Here is a 26,968-nt window from a genome sequence, read left to right as displayed (position 1 = left end):
CCCACCCCCCTCACACACACACACACACACACAACCACCCGCTTTACTTTTTTTCTGTATTTCTGCCATCTTTTTCCCCCTTCTCTCTCGCTGTAGTACACATTGGAAGAGAATGCTTAGAGCTTAGAGGTGAACTATTGGTCAGCCATCATAACAATGTTTCTGTGAGCTGCATACACAGCAATTCACACTTACTGACAACTGCCAAAACACACACAAAGACAACCAATGGCAGTCAGACAAAAGTGGCTAACTGGGTGAAGAAAGCTGAGCAATTACCTGTAAAAAAAAAAGCATATTTTTCTCAAGCGTTGTCAGAGTTGGAAAGAGAGGTAAAAGGAGAGTGAATATTGAACTTGGATTTCGTCAGGTAGACATCAACACAGCTCCAAAGAAATGCTGAAGTTGCTCTAGGGCTGGGCGAAATTGAGAAAATCAAATATCACAGCAGGCCTGTTAGATAACTGTTTCTGTTGTACTTATTTTACCAGGAATTAGGGTTACACATTGAAAGCACTTTCCTTAATTGATCATTGGTCAATTAAATGAACGATAAATATATCATAATATATAACGATATAAAATATAATTTTGACTTTTTTTTCTCCTTGTGGTATTGAAAATGGTATCAGGCATTGAGTGTTTTTCTGGGAGTTGGCTAGAAATTCTAGTATGGTGACAACCATAGTCCCAGTATGCTACTTTAAATGAAGCGTGGTACAGAGATGCCCTGGCCTGTATATCAAATTCTAGACGTCAGGCTAGGCTGCTTGCTTAGACCCCAGCAAAAATCACAGTCCTTTTAACATATTTTTTCAGTGAAAATCATATGCAGAAATGACCATACCCACTAGAATTTTTAATTCATATTGCCACTTTAATATTTAAATTAAAAAAAAAATCTTAATGCAATGTTTTATTTTCTTTTTTTTTCAATGGCAATATCGAGTCAATGTATCAATATAGTATTAATATATTGCCCAGCCCAAAGTTGCTTGATGTCAGCTATGTGTGAAAGTATTTTTTTTTTTTTTGCTAAATTGCTAACCAAACTAATGTTAGTTTCTGCAAATCAAGCTTGTTTTTGTGTTTTTCTTCCCCCTAGTGGTTTAAAATGGATGAGATCAGCTTTAATGTAGTTCTGTTATGCTGCTGCTGATGTTATTAAAACATACAGTGTCATAACAAGTGTAAAGAGCACATTTAGTCTCAGTCACGTACATTTAAACTCACACACACACATACAGTCTTAAAACATTGTGCTTGGATGGAGAAAACATTCTGAGACATTAATTGCTAATGTTTGCTTCATCCGTTCTTAAGTAGGCATTTGTGTGTGCATGTGTGCCCACGTGTGTGTGTGTTTTTGTGTCGGTGTTATTGTCCTAGAGTAATTGAGCAATTCCACAGTGGGATCAACGGGGTTTACGGTCACGGAACAACGTGCTCTCCTGGAGCAGTTAGAAAGCCCCCACTTTCATAATTACTCTGCTTTTATCTGTGCAGCAGCTACAACTACTCCCAGATGCACACAAGCACAAGCGGCACATACGCTGAAGCATGTTATGTTCAGATATTGTATACAAACACCCACGTTCACCTGCATATGTGAAAGCGTCCTTCTGCATACACTCTGTACCCACTTGCACTCAATGAAATTCTCCTTTTCATTCTTTATCTTTAGTATCTGGAGTAGGAGGAAACTGTGTACTGAGAATCTTGCAAAGCCATCCCAGGGAAGACGCATAGAGCCTGTCATAAACTATTGAATTCAGGCATACCTTTGAGATGTACAGATGCCTGTTTGGATCTGTCTATGTCAGTGTGCAGTTATGTGTGTAGGTGGTTGTAGTTTATCAGCGCCAGCACCATTTATCTCTTAACAATGATTTTATATTAGATTTGAGAGCTTTGGCTTGGAAATGTGCGCCCACTATTTAGATTTTTATGTTATTTAAATACAGATCCAAAACCCTCTGTGCAGTATATGTGTGTGCATGCTCGTGTGTGTGCGTGTTTGCGCCCATGTGCTTGCATGCTTGATTGCACATGTGACTTGAACAAACGCCAACACTAGTGGCCCTGTCTGTTTGTCCCATGCAGACGTTCTGTGAGTGTGTGCCCAGCTCCTCCCAGCTCAAACATCGCTGGTCAGACTCAGAAACTGCCAGGGAGACCCCGGCCAAGGTAAGGCCCTGTCACCACAACAGACTGTGTACATGCACACGCGGGCAGATAGACATGCACAAGCACACCAGCAAATGCTTTTTTCTTAATGGGTTGTTTGAGATTATAATTAGGGTCGGGTATCATTGGCATTTATTGAAACCGGTAGTGATAATCATAATGTTTATGATAACAGTACTTATCATTATTTGTAGTGATACTACTCTCCATTATTTGGTGCAAAACAAATAAGGACCTGAATTGAAAAAATGTTAAAAGATTAAAAGGTTCAACAGTTATTTTTTGGTTTGAACTTGGGTGTCTGACTTATGCCAGTGCTTTCCCAATAATTGTCCAGGCCAACCACCACACCTAATTCCATTCTCAATTTAACACTTTTTAAAAGTCTCTCTCTAAGTTATTTTTTCTCAAGTATATATCAGGCCCTTTTCAAAATCCACATGAACAACTCATATTGCATATTGGTGTAAATTAGATTCCCCACACAGCACTTATGAAAAGCCGGTTCGCCTGTTACTCCCGTTATTTACTCCAATGGTGAAGAAGATCAGAAAAAAGCCAGGAGTTGAGTTTTCATTCAAACAAAATTATTAAGTTAATTAAGTGTTAAGTGCATACCGAATTATTCAGAGCACACAGGGTCAAATTGCCTCCTAAGTTACTGTATGACTGGTTGCTTATAGGAGTGTAGCATACACATGGCTATTTTTTAAAACAGGGTCTGGTGCAAAGCCCTGCTCCACAAAAAACGCACAGGGAGCAAACTAAACGGAGAACAACGAGGGCAAAACAGCATTAGCGGTCTGTTTCAACCAAATCTTTTTGGTCGAGCTCAGCTAAAAAAACGAAGGTATCAAAGCCGTCACTACATGGTGTTCGTTGTTTCACCCTTTTACATGCAACTACTTTTTTTTTTACATGTATTGAATTTAGCTGTATCTTTTTTAAAGTGAGCCCACACTTTGGCCCTAAGACCAAGAAATGTAAACAAGGAGTCATGCAATACCAAATGTAATCGCCTGAAGCTGGCATTTGCGTCATCATTAGGGGACATGCTTTACATAAACACTGATAGAAGCAGTGATTAATTGGTCAATTAATTGGCTCATTGTGTCAGCACTAAATCTGACTTTAAATTTCTGAAGGTGTCAAACTGCGTATTGTGGCTTGGTACAGGATAAACATTGAACAAGATAGACGTGAATGATTCAAAGTAAGAAAAGCAATGGCCTCTATAAAAAAAAAATCCCTTTACTGCTTTATGTATACACTGTATATCCTCTTGCATATATTCCAACATCTACGTTCCGGTGAAAACCAGGGCACACTGTGAATAGTGACTTGCTCACCTGCGGAGGGGATTAGGTGTCATTGACGACACTTTTCATCACAATCCGCTTTCTCCCTGCTTTGGTGATGGCAGTGCGAAGGATTATTACACATTACACGTTACATTTTGCCACCGCGCAGCAGCGGTGCCACAGCCTCAGCTCGAATACCAAACACACAAGTATTATACAGGATCGGGCCCTGCGGATGCTTTGAACTCGGCGTAGTGATCATGGCTGCACCAGGAAAAGGAGCTTGATTGCATGGTAGAATTTCAGAAAGAGGGTATGAGCTGAATACTGATGTGAAAGTGTCATTCAAGATTCAGGTGAATGTGAATGGAATGGAAGATGTGAAAATCCTCTATTAAAAATTGCTATGCATACCTGTGCCAGTTGAGCACTTAGAGGTGTTTGTTCCTTTCTGTGTGAGCTGGTTGCTTCAATGTGAAATTCTTCCCTTGTATGCATCAGTATGTATGTGTGTATGTATGTGTGTATTTGAAGGGGAGACAGAAAGTGAGAGGGAGAGAGCATGCAAGACTCCTGCTGGTTTCCTGCTTATCTAATGAGCAGACAAAGCCTTTCGTCCAAGAACTGTCTGCCAATGTTCCTGTGTGGGAGGACAACATCATTTTCATAGAGAAGAATTCTCTCTCATTTGTTGCCTCTCCTTTTCTGTCCCTCCATCAGAATTCCACTGTTTTCCTCTCTAATCCCATGGTGTGGCATGAGTGGAGACAGGAGAGGATCCCAAAGTCAGTTACTAATCACAAAGAGAGCTCCTGCTGTGAGATTGAGAGAATCATTTACAAAAAAAAAAACAACAAAAAAACAGCGTTTAGAGGCTGCTTGCGCACCATTCTCAGTGTCATTGCCCTCCCTCTACTCTTGAGCTGAGTTTAAAAACCATATATTCCGTTGGGACATGAAGCAGGTTGCTCTTTTATTTTTTATTGACCACTGGGGAAAAAAACAGGCAGTAGCAGAACCTCGTAGCATGTCATTGTCATGCTGACTTTTTCTACCTTAAAGCCATTTCCTCTGACTTCATCTGAGTCTGACCTCAGATCAAGCGGTGTATAATTGTATTAAGCTTGTTGCTGGGTCAGTGTGAAACCTTCCCCTTCCTAGAAATAGTATAATCCAGCAGCTTGCTTTTACTCCTGTGCTAGTTTAGGTGCTAGAATCAATGTGGTACCTTAACTACAGCACGATTGCCAGAATAAATGTTGGCTTTGTGTGTGTCCGCAAAATCTGGATACATTATGTTTTTACTGTGGTATGTAGCAGACATATCATATGGCCGCGATCATTGCTTTCCGGTGTATCATACTGCCAAAGGATGCTACCAGCAGCAATATACACTGATGCCGTCCGCCTGTTTATGATACCGCCATGAAAGGTGGCTTGTGTTGTAGATGAAGCCAAAATCACTGACAAAGTAACAGTATTTGGTGACTTCAGATTGAGAACAGGCTGGTCTGCACCTTTGAAGTCATCTCTACTACCTGTCAAGCCATTCACCTTTGCCACCACCTTCAGATGAGAAAATTCGCTCATGTTATTACGTCACTTTAGAAACACTAAAATGATACGTACGAAACGTATCCACGGTATGCAATTTTTTTAAGAATATTTTCTTCTGGTGACTTGGCTGTTAATTGACTTCTATTTACTTTCAGTTCCAGTGGAATGATTTGTATAGATTTAAACTCTGAAGCTACTTTATACCTAGGTGCCTAAAAGGTAAACAAATGGGGTTAACATTATGTGCCTGTTACGATATATCTGCAAAAGAGGTTCTTAACATGCACTGCTGCTGTAAATGTGTTTTTATAGTTGTCTGTCAGCTGTGTGTGACTCGCCGTCATTGTAATGGGGGCCATCATATATCTCCTGGATGTTAAGTTAACAATCAGTATGCCAGCAATGAATATTTAGTGCAGTGGCCATGATGGTTTCCACTGATGTTTTGGCCCGCTGGCGATAGAGCTCAGTGAAACTGTTCTAGTGTTACACTGCAGCCATTCTGCAGCGTGAGGCCATTATACACATCATGTACAGCACAGACGACACCCTGACACACACACACACACATACACACTGAGCCAAGCACGGTCATAATCGCTCAGCTGCACCTGCACTCAAACACACAGGGGAGGGAAAAAAAACTATTTGACATGCAAAGAGAGATTTCATCATGCAGTCAGGGTCTACATGTTAAATTAGACAAAAAAAATGTTATGTGCGGCAATGCTTTCCCGGAGCTCTTTTCTGTGATGATGCATTTGGGGTGAAAAAACAGGAAGAAGTGGGAAGGTTCTGACAAAGTAATCCAGTTTTTATTAATGTGCAATATGTGCATGTGCTTGCCTGTCTTCAAGTATTTGGTAGAATGTGCTCTGTGCAAATTATGTGTGTTTTGCGCATGCATGTGTGCACTGTTTCCAACCCATTTGGACAAATAGAGCCTAGGGGTAGTTAGTGTTTCTATAGATGCTAGCGGTGCTAGTTGGCCTCTGCAGAAAAACTATTATGCATTAATTTAATCAATGTTCTCAGTGTGTATCTACCAAATGGATTTTTGTATTACATGAGTAAAAATAACAAATCAATAAAACATGCAACACGTGACAAAAGTAGTCATTTTCCAATCACACCCTCATTGGTGAAACAGCTTGTCCTCTCCAATTTTGCCCCAATACAGTTCTTTTTTTAAATGCAATTACCTACCAAACTCATCTTTTGTGCTATTCACCAAGTCCATGTTTGCTTGATGTTTGTGTTGAGGGATAGATTTTTAAAATCAAAGCTAAAATATATTTTTTGTGAAGCACAGAAGCATCCAGGAGGGACTCGCCAGGCCCAGCAAAATGTGCTCACTGGCTCCGGGCCCCATATGTGTCTGCCCATGTGAGTTGTGAATGAAGCCAGGGGGTTACAAATGGGACCCATGCGAAAAAACCATCCTCAGGCACCGCATCAACCCCTTTTGTGTGCATTTACTTTGGCTCATGATTGGACCAAGGAAGGCTACAATTGTGGCCCATGAGAAAAAACATCCTCAGACCTCAAATAGGACACCTTTTTTGTGTCAATACTATGTGGGATAATAATTAAAAGCTCACATGGTTGCCACCTGCCACCCACAGAGCCCATATTTTGGTTGGACAAGTTGTCGGAGGAGTTACAACTTCTTTTATTGTTGGTAAACGCGGCAGATAGGAGTATTTCCTGCACAACACAATTGATTTTCTTCACATTAAAGAAACCATAAACCTTCCTCGTAAAGCAGACCATTAGCTGTCTATTAGTGTGCTTCACTTTGCTTGTGCAGGCAATTTACATATTAATGAGCTTGCGCTCACTGACACGTCCACATACAAACACACGCTCATACACACCTGCCCACATATTCTCACCAAGAGAACATTCTCCAGTGCAAAAATCAGTAAAGAGATCATACGCTGATTCATTTGGAGGAAGATATTTGGGAGTCAGGCATCAATAATCATGCATAGGTGGGCCATATTGCTCGCTCCTATTGCTAGTTCTCTTGACCTGAGTGGAAAAATGTAGCCGGATCATAAAGGGGCCATCATACTGGCCTTTTATAGTCCAGTTAATGGAGACCATGTTACTGGTAGGGGTCTGGCTTTTTCCTCTAAGAGGATTCTATTCTCTGTTCATTCATTTAAATTCTATAGGCTGTCTGAGTCTCTTTTTGTTTTACTTTCTCTTCCTGGTGATCGTTGTTTCGAGTTTTTATTGTTTTCTTTCCTGCCTCTAAAATGGAAAGTTGGTGCATTGACCAGAGGTGTCTCAGACTAGCGTCCTCCCTTTACTGCACCACTTTGACATTTAAGGGATGTTACAGGATTTTGATTTTCAAAAGTACTGGCAGTCGAAGGAATCTACATTATGTTGCAACATAAATCATTCAAAACTACATTCTGACAGATGGGAATGTGTTTATATTACTGAATATTGAGCATCTGGCATTCAAAATATCCCCAGTGATGGATAAAAGTCATTTCTTTTTGAAAAACACAATTTATGCCTCTGCACGGGCGATAGTCATGGCCCGAGGCAATATGTGTCCAGGTTGTCGGTTCATCTGTCCATTTGTATGTACTTGTGGTACATCCCTTTATTGTCAACTAAATCTCAATCTCAGATTTTGTTGGTCAAAGGTCAATGTCACTGTGACCTTGTCTGTCTCATTCTCATCAACATGTTGTTTCAAGAATGTCTTAAGGGATTTTTTTCAAATGTGGCACAAATGTCCACGTGGTCTTAACAATGAATTTATGAAAATTTGGTGGTCAAAGGTCAAGGTCACTGTGACATTGTCCATCTCATTCTCATGAGGGAGCCCACTTGGACTCGATGAACTGATTGGATTTTGGTTGTCAAATGTCAATGTGACTATGCAGACGTCTCATTCTCGTGAATACAATATCTTAATAAGACTAAGAGGAAGTTTGCTCAAATATGGCACAGACATCTACTTGGACTCAAGAATGAACTGATAGAGAGAATTTGGTGGTCAAAGGCCAAGATCACTGTGACCTCATAAAACATGTTTTTTAGCCATCAGGAATTCATATACTAAAATTTCACACACGTGTAAGAGGATAAAATTTTATATTATTTATATTATATATTGTGCTGACAAGGTCAAAGGTCAACTTTAGTGTGACGTCATAATGTGCTGCAAAAAATTTTTCGGCCATTGCTCGACATAATATCTCAGAAACAGAGGGAGAGACTTTTGGTCAGATGCTGAACTGGTGACACTAACGAACTGGTGAAGATTTATGTGACGCATACATGTTTTTACAGACATGAATGTAAACTGGAAGTGCAACTTGACTGGCGTGAGGAGGCATACGACCGTACGGCAGTAATTCTAATTTGCCATAATTTTTTGTGTTCTAGCAACTTTGATCCTAACACCTACTTTTTCTCTCCTCCCTGTCCCCTCCTTCCTTCCTACCTACAGAGGATGAGCTGCAGCTACCTGCTCTGCACTATCCTTCTCTTCGTGGCTGTATTGCTGGCTGTCACTGTAACTGGCACCATCCTTTTTATGAATCACTACCAGGCCCCGCCCATGTCCGATGGCCTGCCACACATCTCCACCAATCAAGATGAAGCCAACGCCCTGGTCACTGTCGAGAGAGGCGACGGCTCTCGAATCAACATCTTCATCGACCCCAATTGTCCCGACTACAACAGTAACTTTTTGCGCCTCGAGGGCGTGCAGACGTCCCTGCTCCACTCGCTAACCGACCATGACTCGGACCTGAAGTCAGTGAAAGGCCAGGATCGGGCTCTTCTTGTCAGTCTGGCGGAGGAGGTGGCTAAGCTGTCAGCCCACGCAGGGCAACTGAAGATGGACTATGAATCCTTGCGCAGGGGGCAAGGCAGCCTGGGGCAAGACCTCAACACACTGCAGACAGAGCAGGGACGCCTCATACAGGTGAGACACACATACAAACACACATACACACAAAGACACATTACAAGTTCTTGTAAGGTCAAACAGAACCCCATCCAGGTTAGAGTAGTGATTGAGGCACAATATAACACAAAAAGAAACAGTAATAATAAAATCTCAATCATAGCTTTCAAAAAAACAATATCTATTACAGATGAAATGCCAAAAGTAAATGAATAGGACTGAAATTGCGAATACTGAAAAAAATTAAAGGTGGTACTTCTATGATTTTAGAAAATTAAACGTATTAAACATACAAAAGCCAAGTGCTTTTTTTTTTTTTTTTTTTTTGCATTTATGGTTGAACAAGAAGCTAATTGGTTGAGCAGTAAATAGATGAACTAAATCCAGTGTGCCAGACTCACTACTGGAGTCATGACTTTAAGTACTGTACAGAGGCGCTCAAGGACTGGATTGTGAAACACCTATCAATATATATTGATTGTGAAACCACCTTAAGATGTGTGACAGCTAATTGGACTTGCAGTTGGTCTCATTTAGTCCCTTCCTTTTCCTGACTGCAAAAATCAAAATACCATCATTCACCAAGCCAATGCCAACTGGACTATTTTAATTTCTCTTTACAGTAAGCAAGCCCAATAACAGCTAAATTAAAGTGCAAATAGGGTTCATGCTCCTCTGAATAGAACCAGCTCAGTGTAGTGTTTGAGGATGAGGTCATAGGGGAAGAAATGTCCATCATGTTTCAAGAAACAGAGCAAGTTACACATTAATTCAATAAGATAACAAAATGTTTCCCCTAGATGTGTAGGACAGACTCCACATTGGATGAAAACATGATTAGACCCCCTTTAGTCTCGCACTGTCCACATTGATTTATTGACGATGCATTTCCTAAATGTGCGTGGAAAATCTTCACACCACATGCTCTTATAATTTTGGCCCATCAGACTCCGTCTCTCTATTCTGCAGTAAATAGATTTCATAGCTGCCAGCCACACAGCTCAAACAACTGAATGCTTTCTGCTTCTGCCAATCCTTTCTTTAAGCCAGCTCTCTTTAGCTCAGGGTTCAGCATTGTTTTGAAATCACTCAAAAACTCACTGGATTGGTTTGCTTTGCCTCCGTGGGCTGAGAAACCATGGGTGCTGATTGGTAGTACAATAGAGGCATAGTGAGGGCTCGTCCCTGCTGCTGTTGATGTGGTGTAGGTGGCACAGCGCGCTGGACACTGGGGCTAAGTGGAGGTGGTGCTGGCATCCCAGACACTCCAGGTGATTGATTTCCTCTTTGGAGGCAAGGCATGTGGTGTGCACATCCGCTGTTTCTGCCTGACACCATGGTGTGACTGTGTGATCTATGGGCCACCTGTGGCCAGGACTTCTGATTTATACGATGACACAAAGCTGACTGTGCCAGTGTTAGTAATGGCTCTGTGTGCACTGCAGCCCCCTGAAGAACAGTTTCACCCTGCCATATAGTGAGAAACCCTTTCACATGCCCCCGAGGAGATAAGCAGGAGAATCTGATTGCAGTGGGCTTAGGAGCAATTTGTTTTGATTTTTCTCAAGACAACATGCACATTTTTCACAGTGGCTGCTTACAGACTGAAATAGAAAGGTACACTTTTGCATCCCAAAAAATCACACTGATGGGACTAGCAAAAAATAGGAAGATAAACATACATTAAACTAATGGTTAGGCCTCAGAATGATGGACAGGAGGCAGCATGTTGCTAGTGTTTGCTCTAAGTCAAAACTTCCATATGATAAAGGCAATTAGGCAGATCAAGATTTTATGCTATGTTTTTTCAATATTGTCAAAAATACAGATGTTCTTGGTCTGACATCAGTTTTCTTGTGCTGCATTCAGATACCTTATTTAAGCTATTTAACTCTTGGAAACCTCAGCAAATTGGTTTGATTTCAAAAACATTGGGAAAAATGCAATGACCAGCTTGGCAAGAAATGTCCTACAAATTGCAAGAAATTAATAATGATAATGAAGAAAATGACCTGAAAATTAATCTTAAAAAAGAGGTGACAGTTATTACATAATTATCAAAAAATTACAGAAAATTTTCAAAAACTATATTTTGAATCACAATTCTATGTTTAACATTATTTTAAAGAAAAAAATACATATATACTATTTTAATTTTCTGCACATTTTTTTTTTTTTTTTTTTTTTACTTTTCTTGTAACTCTTTACTAATTTCTTGCTAATTTTTTGCAATATCTTGTTAAGTCGCTCATTTCCTTCTTCCCATGCTTTTTAAAGAACTCAAACCAATTTGCTCATGTTTCAAAAGCTCGAACTTCTGCATGTTTATCATAGACTAATATTTATGGACGAAAGGAAAATTTTGATTGTTGTTTTTTTATGCCACGTGACAGGTCTTGTGAGCTGCTGCCTTTCAAAAGTTGAACTTTGTTTATCTCAGGGCATAGCTGCTGTGCCCTGAAAAACAGGCGCTTTGGAAAGCTTGTGCGCCATGATGGTGTGTGCCTACCACATGTAAGCATTTAAAACAATTGATTTAAAGTAGCAAAAGATGTTGATGATAGTTATCCCCTTTAGAAAACTAGAAACTTTTAGAAAAAGTTGTTGTTGATAGTTATCCCCTTTGGAAAACTAGAAAACTAATGAAGCAAAACCCAAATATTAGCCTGTCTCCGCCTTGCTCACTGACAGAGTTGTCTGCCAAAGTCTAAAAAAATGAAGAGTGGGCTGTTTTCTTTGCTCTTGTTGACAGTAACAGAACGGTGCCGCTCTGTTTACAAAGAAGAACACGATGTCAGGATCAAAGTTTATGTAAATTCAAGCAAAATTTCCAACACAAAATTACACAAGTCCCAAAGTACTTAAAGTCTAACATTTCTTTCTTTCTTTGAACACCTCTAAATCTAAAGAAACTGTCTTAGTACAGTTTCCTCAATGGCCCTCATGCTGCTGGCTACATTGATCTCTCTTATGGTTACAAGTGCAAACTTGTGTCAATAAAAGTTTTTAACCCTTTGAAACCTTTAGCTAAAATGCTTTCCTTGTACAGCATTCAGATGCCGTTCACAAGTATTTAAACCGTTGAAACTTAAGCAATTTTTTTCAAAAGCAAAGTAAAAAGTGACAAGAAAATAACCTGACACTTATCTAAATAATAATAATAATAATAATGGTAATAATAATATTAATGAGAGAAAGACAGAGAGAAAGAGAGAGTGAGAGAAAGAATCATTAACTTAGAAGAGAGAAGAAATATCAGGAAAACTATGTAATTGTTATGATTATATATTTAAAATTAGGATACAGAAAAACATGTATATTTGTTTGTTTGTTTCTTGGTAATATTCTTGCAACTTTGTACTAATTTCTTGCTATTTTTTTTTGGAATTTCTTGTTAAGTTGCTTGTTGACTTCTTTAATTATTTGAGAAAGAAATCAAGCCAATTGTTTTAGCTCTGACCAGCAGTGGCAGCCGCATGCAGACACAATTTAGGCAGCCATGTTTAATGGCCGCTGCTGGTCACTAGCTGGAGGTTTTGTGACCTGCACTCATACAACCCTTCACCAAAAAAATGGAAGGCCTAGATTTCCCATAGCAGAAGTCCAACTGACATATAATGTAGTTCACATATTCAACTGGCTTGACATTCAGTTTTGCACATTTTCTGACTGCAAAAAAGACTGCAAGGCTGCGAGAAAGAGCATGACTTAGTGCTTTCCTTGAACCTCAGGTCACAGTTTAAAATGAATTCTATGCCTGCGGAATATTAATGTTTTGGACAAGTGACACCCACAACCTTTGGTTAGGATCTTGGAGCAAACCTCTGCTGCTGCAGAATAGAGAACCACGCTGCCTCAAGATGTTCATTCTGCTCGACACAAAGTCCTTTGAGGACATGAAAAAGTAAAATTCAGAGTTCTTGTTGCAGCATTTCAGCCAGGGGTGTGATACAACTAACTTCAAAGCCTTAGTGAGACTGGACAGTGATAAAAGTCGTATAAATTGTGCAATTTGAATTTAATTAAGCAGATGGTTAGCAAACAGTTTTAAGAGAGTCAAAAAATCAGTGTTATCAGACAAACCAATGTCCATGTAATGGATGCAGCATTTTTTAAATGCAAAGGCACTTAAAAACACCCCAAACATGTGATATTATAATTACAGGGGAAAAAAAATCAGTAAGCTATTTGCCCAAACCATGAACAATATGCTTTAGAGACTAAAGCAATATAAAAAGGAGAAAATGAATATTGTTTTTGTTTCATTTAATGATGCATTGGAAATAAACAAGATGTAAACAGCAAGTGGTACAATTACATACATTTGTCAAAACTGTGGCAGCACTTTGTGAGACAAAAAATGTCATATAAATGGGGCAGTTTTGCTCAAGAGAGACATATCCCTGTAAAATCCTCACTAAGAAAGAAGCACATTTTTTTTCTTTGCGTTTTTTATTTCCTTTGGGCGTCTAATAACAAAAATCAATGTTTTTTTTTTTAACAGACCCCATAGTTTTGTAAATATAGGCCTCTACCAAATGGTTGAGAAGGCCCTTCATGGTAACAGTAAAACAGAAAGAAAAAACTGTTATAATGTTTCTAACATGTTAGTATGCCAATATATAGCAGATTGTTACTATTGAATTGGTATCATTACCAGTACTAGTATTATTTCCAAACCAACTGTCTCCAACTTCCATGCCCCTCTCCCCTCCCACCTCTAAGTCTATTACTCACATTTTTTTGCATTTGTCAGAATAATGCAGTGGCTGGATTTAGGCTCAGACCTGGGGTGAAGTTACACTTTAAAGTGATACTACACCCATGGCATTCACATTTTTGAATTAATTTAATTACGCTGTTATACTGAATTTGTGAAGAAAACATTTTTCTCGTTTGCTTCAGTGGTGAATTAATCATTCAGACACAAGTAAATGCTTGACGAATTGAAGTCATAGGGAGCTGCGTCAAAAAAACAGTACAACTATATTAAAGCATCTGTTTAAAAACTCTTACACAACCCATGCAATATAAGCCATATCTCATTTATATATGCTCAGCACTTCACAAACTCGCACATTTTCACTAAAACGTTACTGTTTAAAATAGTTCTGCATAAACAGGTTTACACATGGGTGACCAGCATGCCTAAGCAAGCACAAGTATTTAAATTGCATACTTGTATGCAAAAGTATAGACTTGTATTACACTGCTCGAGTTGTGTGAGAGTTTCAATATAGTTATGCTGTGCACCCCTTTTACTCTAATTCATCAAGGATTGTCTTCCAATTTGGGATTCTTCATTTGGGGCATGCGAGAAAAACATTTTCTTCATGAATTCAACCTAACATGGGTTGAATAATTAATACACAAAAGACCATTTTGAGGGTAAGGTATTCCTTTAAACTGGCATCTCTCAACTTTATTTCATTAATAATGATTAAATTGCACAGCTGGGCTCATTGGCCACCCACCTCTACACCAAACCACACATGGATTATATCAAAAGCCTGATCAAAAAGCAGAGACTCTCTGTATGATATGAGTCATATTTGCTATGAAAACATTCCCTTTATGTGTGAAAGTTCTGTCCATCATTCAGGTAATCTTTTATTCATTGTTTCTCTGCTTTAAAGGCCTCTGATATGTCTAGGATTTCTGATTACTGTTTAGTCAGGAGGATACAGTGAGTGAGGCAGAGTTTGATAGTGTATTGTATTGATAGTCAATAACATGCACATCTTGTAGGGTAGGACATAAAGAACATAATGCATGTTAGTGTAGAACATGCATAGCATTTTGTCTTGTTAATTCAGGATAGTATCCATTCTTTACTTTTTAGATTCAAAACATGTATTTTCTTTGAAAAAAGAAAAACTCCGGCTGCAGCTTATTGGCATCAGAAAAACAACGCACAGAGAAAACAATTAGCCACCCAGATGCTCTCGAGGAGGAGGTGGAGTCGGATGGAACAAAGCTGCCAAAAGATGAAAAAGATGGGGAGTTCTCTAACATGAAGCACGTAGCAACATTTGAGCAGAAAGGTGGCTCAGAGCTACACGGCTGGCAAAGTGCAATGCACTAACAAAGGCTGGGGTTAACAATTCGCTTTTGACTGTACCCTGTGGGCATCTGATGTGGTATCAACTTCATGAATATGTTTTACAAACTCAGCATTTGGCAGGATTTATTTCCACTATCTGCTCTTTGTTGCCTCTCTTTGCTTTTGTAGGATGCACGGCTGCATGAATGTTTTCATCATCGATTAATCTGCTCAGTATTTTGATTTTATTTTAGTTTATAAATTGACCAAAGATAGTGTCAATATATATTTTTTTTGTCCAGCTTACAATCCAAAGCCTATAGGAATGCACGATAATACCAGCACGACATTGGTAGCAGCAGATTTTGCCTTTACAATGAAATATTGGCATCAGACAACGTGCAGATTTCTGCCGATTTTTTAGTTTTCTTTTTCACTGATTAAGTTAACATTTACAAAACATCAACCCTAAATTGAAGTATTTTACATAGTTAGCACAATAATTAATATTACATACATTGAAAAATATTGTATTTTATGTCTTCATCTGCTGTTGTGCCATCAGGGTAACATTATGCATAATATTATGTTATTTCCACCGCAGAGGATAATCAATGAACACCAAAATTAGGTGGGGGAAAAAGTACATACCGATACTGGCATTGGTTATCAGCTAATTGAGTTGTTATATATCAGCATATCAGATATCGGCAAAAAATCCAATATCATGCGTCCCGACCAAAACCACAAGATGTTCACTTTATAATGATATAGAACAGAAGTGAACAGTAAATTCTCACACTGGAAAAGCTGTCAAAGCTTAAAAATGACTGAAACAAGAAATCATTACTACATACTGTAATTACGTCAAATTATAATAATAGCTGTAGATTACTTTTTCTGTCGATGGACTAATCCATCAATTGCCCAATTGTTTCAGCTCCAGTGGGATGCCTCTGAGTCTCTGAGAATAAATTTTACAATATTGAAATTACACTCTGTGCTCTTTGATAACTTTTCAGTCGAGGGATATTTCTAAAGAAATAAGAACCACACATCATTTAGAATTCACAAAGCATCATTTTAAGGTATGTTTACTCGTCCTCTCAAAGCACTGATTGCTAGGGGTCCAGCAAAGTACAGTTGTTTGAAGTTTTTCTCATTACATTTCAAACCTATTGGTTACTTGGGTTTATAAGTGAAGTCATGGAATGTGCCGGCGGGTTTAAATTATTTTGAACTTGCAACGGCTACACCAGTTGAGTAGGAAAGAGTGGGCGACTTTTTGATGGCTCCTCTCACTTCTCCCATTTGCTCCTCCAGGCTCCAGTTGACTGGACAGCTGCTGTCTGTGAGGTGAAGACGTAGTATTAGGCAGATGGTGTCTGAATTACTTTTTTTAAACTCGCCTGTTCCAGTCTTGAAACTCCTCTCTGTGACTTCGCCCCACAGAGAATATGTCTCGCCATATGGAACATCTGATTAAGGCCAACAAAAGCGTATCTTTGTTGTATATTTTAGCAATAACAATGCAATTATGTTCCGTGCAGTCAAATTTGAACAAATCAGACAAACATTAAAGTTTAACCAGAGGTGCTCAAAGTTTTGGTAACTGAATGCCAATTTCAGTAACCAGCATATGATTGATGGACCACATAGGTTTAGGACATACAATGTTGGTCACTTTCGATAAGCAGTCCCACACAAACTCTCTAGCATAGTATTTTTAGTGAGCCACCTCATAGGTCACCTGTGTAACACATTTAATCCTTTTCACAAGATTTGTAAAGACTGAATATTGGTCAGATAAATCTTGTTTGAAATGTTAAACCCTGCACTCTTCATCCATGAATTTGTCGTAGGATATGCGATTGGTCTGAAAACGGCTTTTAATAATAAACTCCTTTAGCGCCAAATTCAACTGTTTGCTGAAAAAAAAAATCAATTCATCTTTCCCCCGAGGTCCAATCGATTAAGAATGAATCAAGACATTGTGTTTTTGTGGTTTCCATTCATCCATCTGTCCCATTCCCATGAATGGAATTTTACTTCAAATTTAGCACAAACGTTCGCTTGGACTCAACAATAAACAAGTAAGACTTTTGGTAGTTGAAGGTCAAGGTCACTGTGACCTTACGTTCGTCTCATTCTTGTGAATGCGACATTTCAAGAAGGCCTTGAGGGATTTTTTTTCAATTTTGCACAAACATCCACTTTGACTCATTGATAAACTGTTTAGATTTTAGTGGTCAGAAATCAAGGTCAGTGTGACCTTGCATGTCTCAAGAAGGCCTTGAGGGACTTTCCCCAAATTTGGCACAAATGTCCACTTGTAGTAAAGTATGAACTGATTAGAATTTGGTAATCAGAGGTCAAAGGTGAAGGTCAGTGACCGCACAAAACATGTTTTGGGCAGTAACTCAAGAATGTTTATGCTAATTATCATAACATCTGACACAAATGTCTAACACGATAAAATGATCAAGTGATGACATCTTATATCCAAAAGGTCAAAGGTCAAAGGTCAACTGTTCACTGTGACATTATAACAGTAATGTATTTTCATTATTGTTTTTGGGGTTTTCTCTTTATTTGATAGGGCAGGGTAAGTGTGAAAGAGGGAGAGTGGGGATGACATGCAGCAAAGGACCGCAAGTTGGAGTCCTGCCGCTGTGGCAATGATGCAGCCTTTGTATATGGGGCACCCGCTCTACCAACTGAGCTACTGGGAACCCTGATATTACAATACTGTGTGGAAAAAAAACACTTTTCTGTCCATTTTTCAATGTCAAATGTCATGAACAGAGGTGAAGGCATTTGGTCAGGTGCTAAATTGGTGGCACTAATTTTGGGTGTCCACCTTGAAACTGTGCTGATTGTATAGATCTTCTGTGCTGCCAAGGGGAACTGGAACTGCAAGTGCAACTTGACTGGCGTGTGGAGGCCTACAATCCCAAGGCACTAATTCTAGTTCCTGAAACTCCTTTTTCTCCTCAACAATGCAGGAGTTTTTTCTCTGGTGGCTTTTCCATCTCACTTTAGTTTACAGCTCTAGCACTGATGGCCAAATGTAGTTCTTGTGACACTCACAGGGTGCCACTAGTTACTAAGCCACCAGCAGCTCAATACAAGTTGTCGCTCCTAACCTAACAGACGCCTGTCAGGGGGGTGCAGTCTAACGCAGTAGCCAAGAAGTGTGTTAAAGGAAAGATATTGAAAGTAAAAGCCCTGACTGTGGATGATTAACACAAGCATCTCACGTCATGTGCGAGGGCACACACAAAATGTTTCTCTGGCCCATGGGTCACACTCTGAACAAAACTGGATTCAAACAATCAAAAAGCTTGATTTTGAAGGCAGGCCCCACATTATCGTGCAAATCATGTTGAGATTTAAAAAGGACCTCTTTTGAAAAAAATAATTTAACCCCTTTGATGAGTCCACCACAGATGTGAATACAAGAAGAAAAAAGACCCCATTTGCTTGTGTTTAAAGCTCGACACACAAAAACAAGCTCCCTGTGTTAAGTGCTGTGGTGTGACTGATTGTGCGAGCCAATGGAAAGGCTGCCTAATGAGAGATAATTACATCATGATCCTAATTGATGTGTCAGTCAAAGCTTAAAATGAAGACTGCAGGCACTCCTCTGCTTTTGTCTCTCCCCTTGAACAGACACAAAAACAGAACATGCAGTCAGTGTATACTAAAATAATATTACAAAACTGGGAGTACACTACACTTTCAGGCAAAAACTCATTTATCAAATAAATTTAAAAACGTTTCCTGCACAACTGTACTCAGGGCTTGATGTTTAGCCACACAGGTTCAACTGATTGATACGTACAAGTGTTTTGCATTAAGGCTAATCAAGTGATGTTCTTTTACCATTTCTACTGCTTCATTCACTTGCTACCCGCTCATGCGATGAGGAAGGTCTCTGACCAAAAGCTTGCTAATTAAAAAGTTTTTTTTGCACTTTCAAGTGTGCAAATGCTTTTTTCTTCATCCAGTGTATAGCACCTCTTAATCTGATCCCAGGTGAGCTGTTTTTTTCTGTAATTTTAAAACCTGTAAAAAAGCAACATTTTCCCTCCACCAGCACACATACACACACACACTCAAAGTGAACAGTTGTACATTCACAAAGCAGATAACCCACTCGTCTTTGCTGCATTCTGCCCAGCTGTACAATGGGTCATCACTGTAGAGTGTGCATGCGCGTGTGGTTTCCTTTGTACTTGCATGTGGGTACGTAAATGTGCTGTTGTTGGTTATGAATGTGTGTGTGGGTTAAAGCCCCAGTGCCCATGTAATATGATTGCAATGCTGCTCGCTGTGCCTCAGAGGTGTGTTGCATAGTTATTGAGGCCAGGGAAAGGCCAGTGGGGGTTTCTGTCTAATGCAGTTTTAACACCTGAAAGTAGCTGCACACACACACCTTTGATAGAAGACTCTGACGCCCTTATATATATGACTTTCAGCACTGCAGGTCTTTCTGTGTGTTTGTGTGTGTGGATGATGGACAAACTGGAGGAAAAAAGGAGAGAGAGAGAGACTGTAAAATAAACTATTTGTTTTAAAGTCAAAGTTAGTGTACGTGCTGCCTTGAATTTTTCAAACCACTGAATTTTAGAACTTTAGAAGTTGAATCCTTACAACATTACTTCAACCTGTCCTCTCAAATTCAGTCAACTTAAATTTTTAAGGCAGTGCAGACACTAGCTTTTTTAAGTTTGTTAAGTTGAACAATTAGCTTCTTTTTAGTGTTAGTCTGGGAGTGTAATGAAGAGCAAGAATACACTGTCCTAACTTGTCCTCTCAAATTCAGTCAATTTAAAGTTTTAAGGCAACTTAGACACCAGTTGGTTGGGGTTTTTTTTTTAGGTTAAAACAATTAGTTCTTAACTGGTTTGATTTCTTTTGAAAACATGGGGGAAAGGCAACAAGCAACTTGACAAGACATGATCTAAAAGTAAGCAAAAAGCAAAAAAACTACCTGAAAATAAAAGATAAAAAGAAAATGACCTTCAAATAGTTGTTTGTGTTCATTTTATTATTTCTTATATCACATACATTTTAATATGAAATTATAATTATGAAGATAATTTTCTGGATATTTTTCTCTATTATTTTTTGGGATAATTTCCTAGTAATCATCTCCTGTTTTTTAAAATGTTTTTAGGTCACCTTTTACCAATTTCTTGTAATTTGTGGGACATTTCTTGCCAAGTTGGTCATTGCCTTTTCCCTCATGTTTAATACATTTAAATAGCTTGTGAAAAGTATTTGAATACAGCACAAGAAAACTCATGTTGATCCAGGTTTCATAGGGTTAAGGAAGAGCAAGAAGAGTTAGTGTATGGGTGACCTCAAATTTTTAAGTTGACAAGTTGAATCATAACAAAATTACCTCAACTTGTCTTCCAAAGTTTAGTCATATTAAAATTGTTCGGCAGCCCAGAAACTAGTTTTTTAAAATGAGCTGCAAAAGTATAGTGTGTGTGTGTGTGTGTGTGTGTGTGTGTGTGTGTGTGTGTATATATATATATATATACACACACACATATGAGGCCCGAACACCTGGCTGGGCTTAAGTCTTGGCTAACTAGGCCAAAATGTTAAAACGACCTTTTGGCAATGAACAGTGTATAAAGGGCTGCGGGTAAGATTGTGACTGGAGCAGATCAGAGAGGTTACCATGCTCCCTGCCACGCCCGGCACATACATTCATCACCAACCTTCCCACTGGGCGCTTTGAATCTCACAGCACTCACCAGGGTGCATTATGGGATAGGGTATCATGTGGTGCTTTGCTGCACAAGCTAGTCTTTGTACTTGTGTCTTTGTGGAAACTCCTTAAGGACATTATTGTAGCAGTGGTTATATAGGTGAGTGACTGTATGATTAACTACAAATTGAGTACATTCATTTTCCGAAAAAGCTTTTCAGAGAGACTTTTCAATATGCACAACTTTGTCCCTCCCTTCAATTTATTTTTTTCAAAGTCACATTGTCATCACATGCAATTGAAGCCACTCTGCAAGCTGTCCTTGCTGGTATGTTCAAGGATGCTCCGACATCTGAGTGCAGCATCCGCAAGCTATGAACATGAACTCAAACCCAGGAGACAAACATTACGTTGTGAAACAGATCAAGTGAATTTGTCTTCTATTATAAAGATTTGTCACCGTGCTCTAAAACGTCAGATGGAGGATCATCCTTGAGCACTCTACAGAGGAGGGAGTTTTAAGTCTCTTCTTGCAGGTGCATCACTATGTGATGTAACTCTGACAAAATCAAAGGCAAAAAAAGTGTTTTTGGATTGCTTATCTTAAAGTCATAATCCGTAAGCTTCCAGTTCTGGTTGATTTGGCTGCACCTGTGCTTACTGGTGATAACGCTAAGTAGTTCTTAACAATACAAATCCCAAACAGTCCGTTCCAAATGACTGGGGGAAAAGAAATGTAAAGAAATACAAGTGAGGAACACTAGCAAAGTATTTCCTTAGCTGATCGGTCATAATAAAAATTATTATTGATTATTATGTCTATCTTTGTTGCTACAGATCCAGAAATCTTTCCAATTCAAAATGCATGGGACTGACTATACTACTAATCCAAATTTCATCATTAAATGAGTAATGCAAAAATGACATTTTTTTTGTATAGTACATGCTTGCTTCATTTTCCTTAAATCAAACTCCAGACAAATGCATGGAGAGTAGACTATGAATTTTAACCCTTAGAAAATGATCCTCCATGACTGGGGAGACCATTGCTTTTTTGATCCTGTTTAAATAGATCTAAAATAAGAACCACAATAGCTCGAGCATGCATTCTTTTTGCAGCAGAAAGATAAGGCTTTTGCACCATTATCAAGTTACATTACCTTATGTGCACTGAAAACATGGTATTTTTCTGTAATTACACCGGTATTTCCCCATAATGACTTTGGGGGATTATTGTTTACATTATTCTTAATTAATCGTTCTGAAATAAGAACCACGATAGCAAGAGGATTCATTGCTTTGCAGCAGAAAAATAAGGCTTTTGTCTTGCCTGTAATTATGTCATCGCCACTATTTATATGTTTTATTTACAAGGGACCATGTACAGTTTAAATACGTAAATGTAACCATTTGATACACTGTACCAGATTATAGCTAAGAGCTAATTCACAACTGCATCTGCTCACGATGTCTCACATGCCGTTAAATGTGGCATTTTGCCACAATTACACCAGCATTTCCATGTAATGGCTGTAGGACATTGCTGCTTGCATAACCACGAACATATCAATCAAAATAAGAACCGTTGTAGCTAGAACATTCATTCTGTTTTGCAGGAAAAAGCAAGGGCTTTTGTCTTCCCTGTCATCACATTATGACCTGACGTTACATTACCTTACATGCCGTGTAAATATGGTATTTCTCAGCAATTACGCCAGTGTTTGCCTGTAATGGCCCTTCACATAATGGCCTTGGTAGACTGTTGTTTGCATAATCCTGTATATATCAACTTAAAATAAAAGGCACAATAGCTAAAACATTAATTGTCTTGGCAACAGAAAGCTAGACTTCAGTCTTTCCTGTTATCAGGTTTATGACCTCTGTTGATATCTGTCAATTTCTATCCATATATCAGTATCTCTCTGTCTGTCTGTATGGATGGATAGATATAGATAGATAGATAGAAATGAACACATGCATCCCTAGTGTCTCCCTAGTGGATCAATATCTTTTGTGCTTTTATTTTCTGAAATCTGATTAAAAAAAAACAACAGCAGTTTTAATAATTTAAATAAAACTTAATAATTTATCAATTATTAAGTTTTATTGACTCACATAGCGGTTTAGCCTAGGTTTTGCAGATTTTAGGCGTTTATAGCTGTTGAAGATACTCTAAGAAATGACATCACAAAAAGCAAAAACACCAATGAAGGCACTGGTGGGACATTTCTATTGAGGAGGTCAAATGGTTAATGCCTACAGTGGAATAAAAGCTAGCCATAAATAGTTATCGAAAATGAGGTTTAATATAATCGATATGTTAGTGACTATTACTCTTAGAGCATTTAACACGTCTCATAGATAATTTCTATAATGAAGTGACATAAATGGAAATTACAGACTTCCTGGAAGGTTGTAAAAACCCTTTTAGAGGTAATATATACAGCTTGTATTACTATCTTTAATGAATAAATGTAAGCGTAATGTGCATTATTATTGTGTATTTGTGTGTGTTTTACAGCTGCTGTCGGACAGCCAGATCAACATGGTGAAGGTAGTGAACTCAGTGAGCGATGCACTCAACGCCATGCAAAAGGAGAACGTGGGCCTGAAGGCGCGTGTCAAGGCCGACTTGCAGAGGGCGCCAGTCAGAGGGGCCCGTTTCAAGGGCTGCGCCAATGGTAAGAGAAATGAGGCGTGGCTTGACTATCTGTACCTGTCTGGTGAGATTGGATCCTTTCTTTGTGCATTTGTCTGTCTGATATTCAATTTATCCCTCTGTCTCTGTATATATTATTCACACATCTCTGGCTACCTATACGTTTGACCTTCTGCGCCGTGTCGTGATCTCATCCCCCTGTCAGCCCGACTCCACTATTTTGTGAAATGATATTCCAGTGTGATCTGTCATCCATCTCACCACATATTCATTCAAGTCAACCTCTCCCGGTGATACCAGTATGTTTCCCTGGGCTACATCTCATCCACATTATCCAGTGGCCTTGGTAGAGATGTGGAATTTTTTACTGTACATGAGAAATGACTAGCATGTCCCCTGGGCTGTGTTGCTGAGAGGCAGTGAAGGGCCCGAGGCATCATCCCATTGGAAGGCTTTCAAACAGGCACAGTATACCCAGTGGCATTCCCTTGTTGGATTCGCCTTGCAGTGTTCACGTTCCTCCTGTGTGAGCAGCACGGCTTGAGAATGTGGAAGATGGCTCATAAATTTGCAAACATGAGGGCACAGGCATGTGCTTTAACTTTTGCTCTCAGGAACTGGAGCGCTTCACATGACACAGTGGGTGTTCTATCAATTAATATCCAACCTTACAAACAGTTTAAGCTTGTGACATCATCAGCTTAATAGATTTAACTGAGCAATTAGCTTCAATGTGCCTCTGTCTGTTTTGTTGTCATTCATTTAATATAGTAATAAAAATTATTGAATCCTCTAATTTTAGCTGCATTAATAACCACATTTTCAAACTGAACCACACTTTCAAATTTAGATGTAGCCAATGTTCTTATTATATGCTTTATATTACAGTATAGAAATTCTTGAATTTGCAATACTGCTTTTTAATTACTGTACAATATGAATTTTTCATACACGGTCATACCGGTGCATAGCTGGAGCATAGCTGCAACGGTTCAACAGACAGCAAAATATATTACAGTGTTCTCTGCAAATAGCACTATAGTGGGGGCAAGCTGCAAAGAGTGTATAGCTCAGGGACCCACATTACATGTCACTGCACACCCTCCCTCTTACTAACTTTATAACTAATATGTCACAACTAACTCTCCAACTCGGCAACACCCAGGCACACAACCAATGTGTGACACACAACCAGTTTGTAACAAAAATAATTGTATATTTACAAACTTAAACCGCTGAATGACGCGCTGGGTCAGTCTGCAAGCTAGTATTAGTATTAGCTAGTGTTAGCATAACAGCTGTGAGAGGCTCCATTGCTACAGTAGATCTGAGATTAGAAAACACAGATGGAAGATTAAGAAAGAGAGCGGAGAGGCACTCGCAGACAAGAGGAGCTGTGTCTGCTCTGTGGAAGACTTTTTGGTTTTAAAAATCCGGCTTAGTTTACTGGCAACATTATCATGCAGGTGCACTTTATTAGAAATAGATAGAGATTGCAGTGGTGACAGAGAAACAACAGATGTGGAAAATTATCTTGCGTCCTTGAGGTCAGCGGTGTGGCTACATGTTGCCTACTCCGTGAGTTATGTAAACAACGAATGCGTTGTTGACAGAAAAACTACAGTCTGCAAGCTGTGCTAAGAGGAAATTCAAGCTGTTGATGTAGTCACCTTTTGCCATATCGCAGTGGTTTTTCTTTTGATGTCTCACAGTTTGTTCAAGACTGGTGGGATAAGTTATTGTTATTTATTACATTTTATTTTTACATTTTATTACATTCTCCCACAAAAATATAGCAGTTATATCAAACTTGATAACGTGTCGCCTATTTTTTATATAATATCTTTCGGGCGTAAGTGACAGTTTTCAGGACATGAAACAAGTGATCTGTGCTGAAATTTGTTTTTTACATAAAAAATTTTTTTTAAAAATTGATCAAAATTAAATCAAACTGAATGGTTACCTAAAGATCTAAAGTCTAATCAAATCATGTATTTAGAGAATTGTGACCCCCTTGTATGATGTCATTATTTATTCATTTATTTATTCAATGTTTACAAAATAATAAATACATACCGTGATATATATTAAACTGTCAGAATCTGAAAAAATATTGTGATGCAAACTTTTGGTCATACTGCCCAGCACTAATTTACACTAATACTATATAATGCACAGTACACTTAAAGATGGATCAAGACCAACCAAACATTTACACCAACAATTAATATAGCAAATTGTCCAACAGAAACCATGTATTTCCAATGTGATTTAAAATGTGACTTAAATTAGAAAAATTGACAATTGTGGCTGAAGCTCTGTCCGTGGTGCTGAACTTTTGCACTGCAGGTTCAGCCATCTGTTTCACACAGTGTCATGCCTGAAAAAACCTTCCAGAATTTTCCTGCCTAAACTAGATTATCTGAGGCAATCAGTAAACAGTTAGGACAAACACCGCAGAATCCTGGGTGGCAATAAAGTATGAATTAATTGTTAGAGAAATGATCCCTCAGATCTTAGCAGAAATGTTATCTCACAGCAGGTTTTATAACTCAATTGTGGAATAATTTCTTGGAGCTTTATTTTAATTTGTTGTCTCCTGGCTCTACAGTATATTAATGGTAACAGCGACAGAGACAGAAACAACATTGTCTCCCATTGCTAAGGCAATCATTAGTCAATTTATGAGCTGCATAGCATCCCCTGCTGCATGCACTTGTATGGGGAGAACACAATTACAATGTGATGCAACCTGATGTGAAGCAACATCACTGTTCTCAAAAACTCCAAAGAGAATGAATTTTATGAGGTAATATTTAATGCAAAGCTATTGTTTTGCATTGCATTAGATTATACATGTGTTTGTGTTGTAATGCTATTTGGGAAAATGTCTTCTAAAGTGTTCATAATAAGGAATAATTATGTATGAGCTCTGTGTATTTACAAAATCCATTCCTGCACAACATGGTAAAGTCAGCAGCCAGAACAAGGTTGTAACGATGATTACATCTGCCCTGTTGTTTCTGCAGGAGTTTGGCTCATAATCAGCTTCTGCTCTCATTATTTCATAGTGACCATCTTGGAAACAGGTGTCCAGTTCAGTCAGCTGTCTTTCAGAGATTTCAGCTCATTATGAGTCATGTTTCTAGATGAAGAGTTTCACTAAAACTGATGTATTTTTAAAAGTTCATTTTTAGCTAGTTTTAAAGTTTGAAAGAAAATGAAATGTTCACAAATTAGTGAGTAAAAACAATTTTCTTTTGCTTTTGGGGAATTTGGGATTACTGAAATATGCAGACCTATTCATTAGCGACTATACAAAGCAGATTTAGCAGCAGCACACTGGACTTTGGGATGCACTTCATGCTAAAGGCTTGAATTAACTTTACTTTGTGACACCCAAAAGTACAGAAACACTACAATGAGAGAATTGAGGAGAGTTTACTCTATTTTTCATTTAATGTGAGCAGCTAGAGAATTACCTGTATTTCTGTATGTTCTCTTCAAGGGCAGACAACATACAGAAAGAACTTAAAACCAAATTTAGCATTCA

General features: G+C 38.6%; 1 protein-coding gene across 3 annotated transcripts in view; it reads left to right on the top strand.

Annotated features, from left to right (window-relative positions):
• The window catches only part of fibcd1b (fibrinogen C domain containing 1b), a 147,132-nt gene that overhangs the window by 35,213 nt on the left and 84,951 nt on the right, over nucleotides 1-26,968 (top strand). For 2 of the 3 annotated variants that reach the window (XM_042509842.1, XM_042509840.1), the window contains exons 2-4: nucleotides 2,104-2,187; nucleotides 8,524-9,003; nucleotides 23,278-23,437. In XM_042509842.1, coding sequence (XP_042365776.1) covers nucleotides 8,527-9,003; nucleotides 23,278-23,437 — 637 coding nt within the window. In that variant the 5' untranslated portion in view covers nucleotides 2,104-2,187; nucleotides 8,524-8,526. The remainder of the gene's footprint in view (nucleotides 1-2,103; nucleotides 2,188-8,523; nucleotides 9,004-23,277; nucleotides 23,438-26,968) is intronic. The other variant, XM_042509841.1, reaches the window with a different exon arrangement.

This window comes from Plectropomus leopardus, chromosome 20 (genome assembly GCF_008729295.1).
Source record: "Plectropomus leopardus isolate mb chromosome 20, YSFRI_Pleo_2.0, whole genome shotgun sequence".
Taxonomy (NCBI): Eukaryota; Metazoa; Chordata; class Actinopteri; order Perciformes; family Serranidae; genus Plectropomus; species Plectropomus leopardus.
Note: the sequence above shows the minus strand (reverse complement) of the source record. Positions and strands in the feature narration are given on the sequence as shown.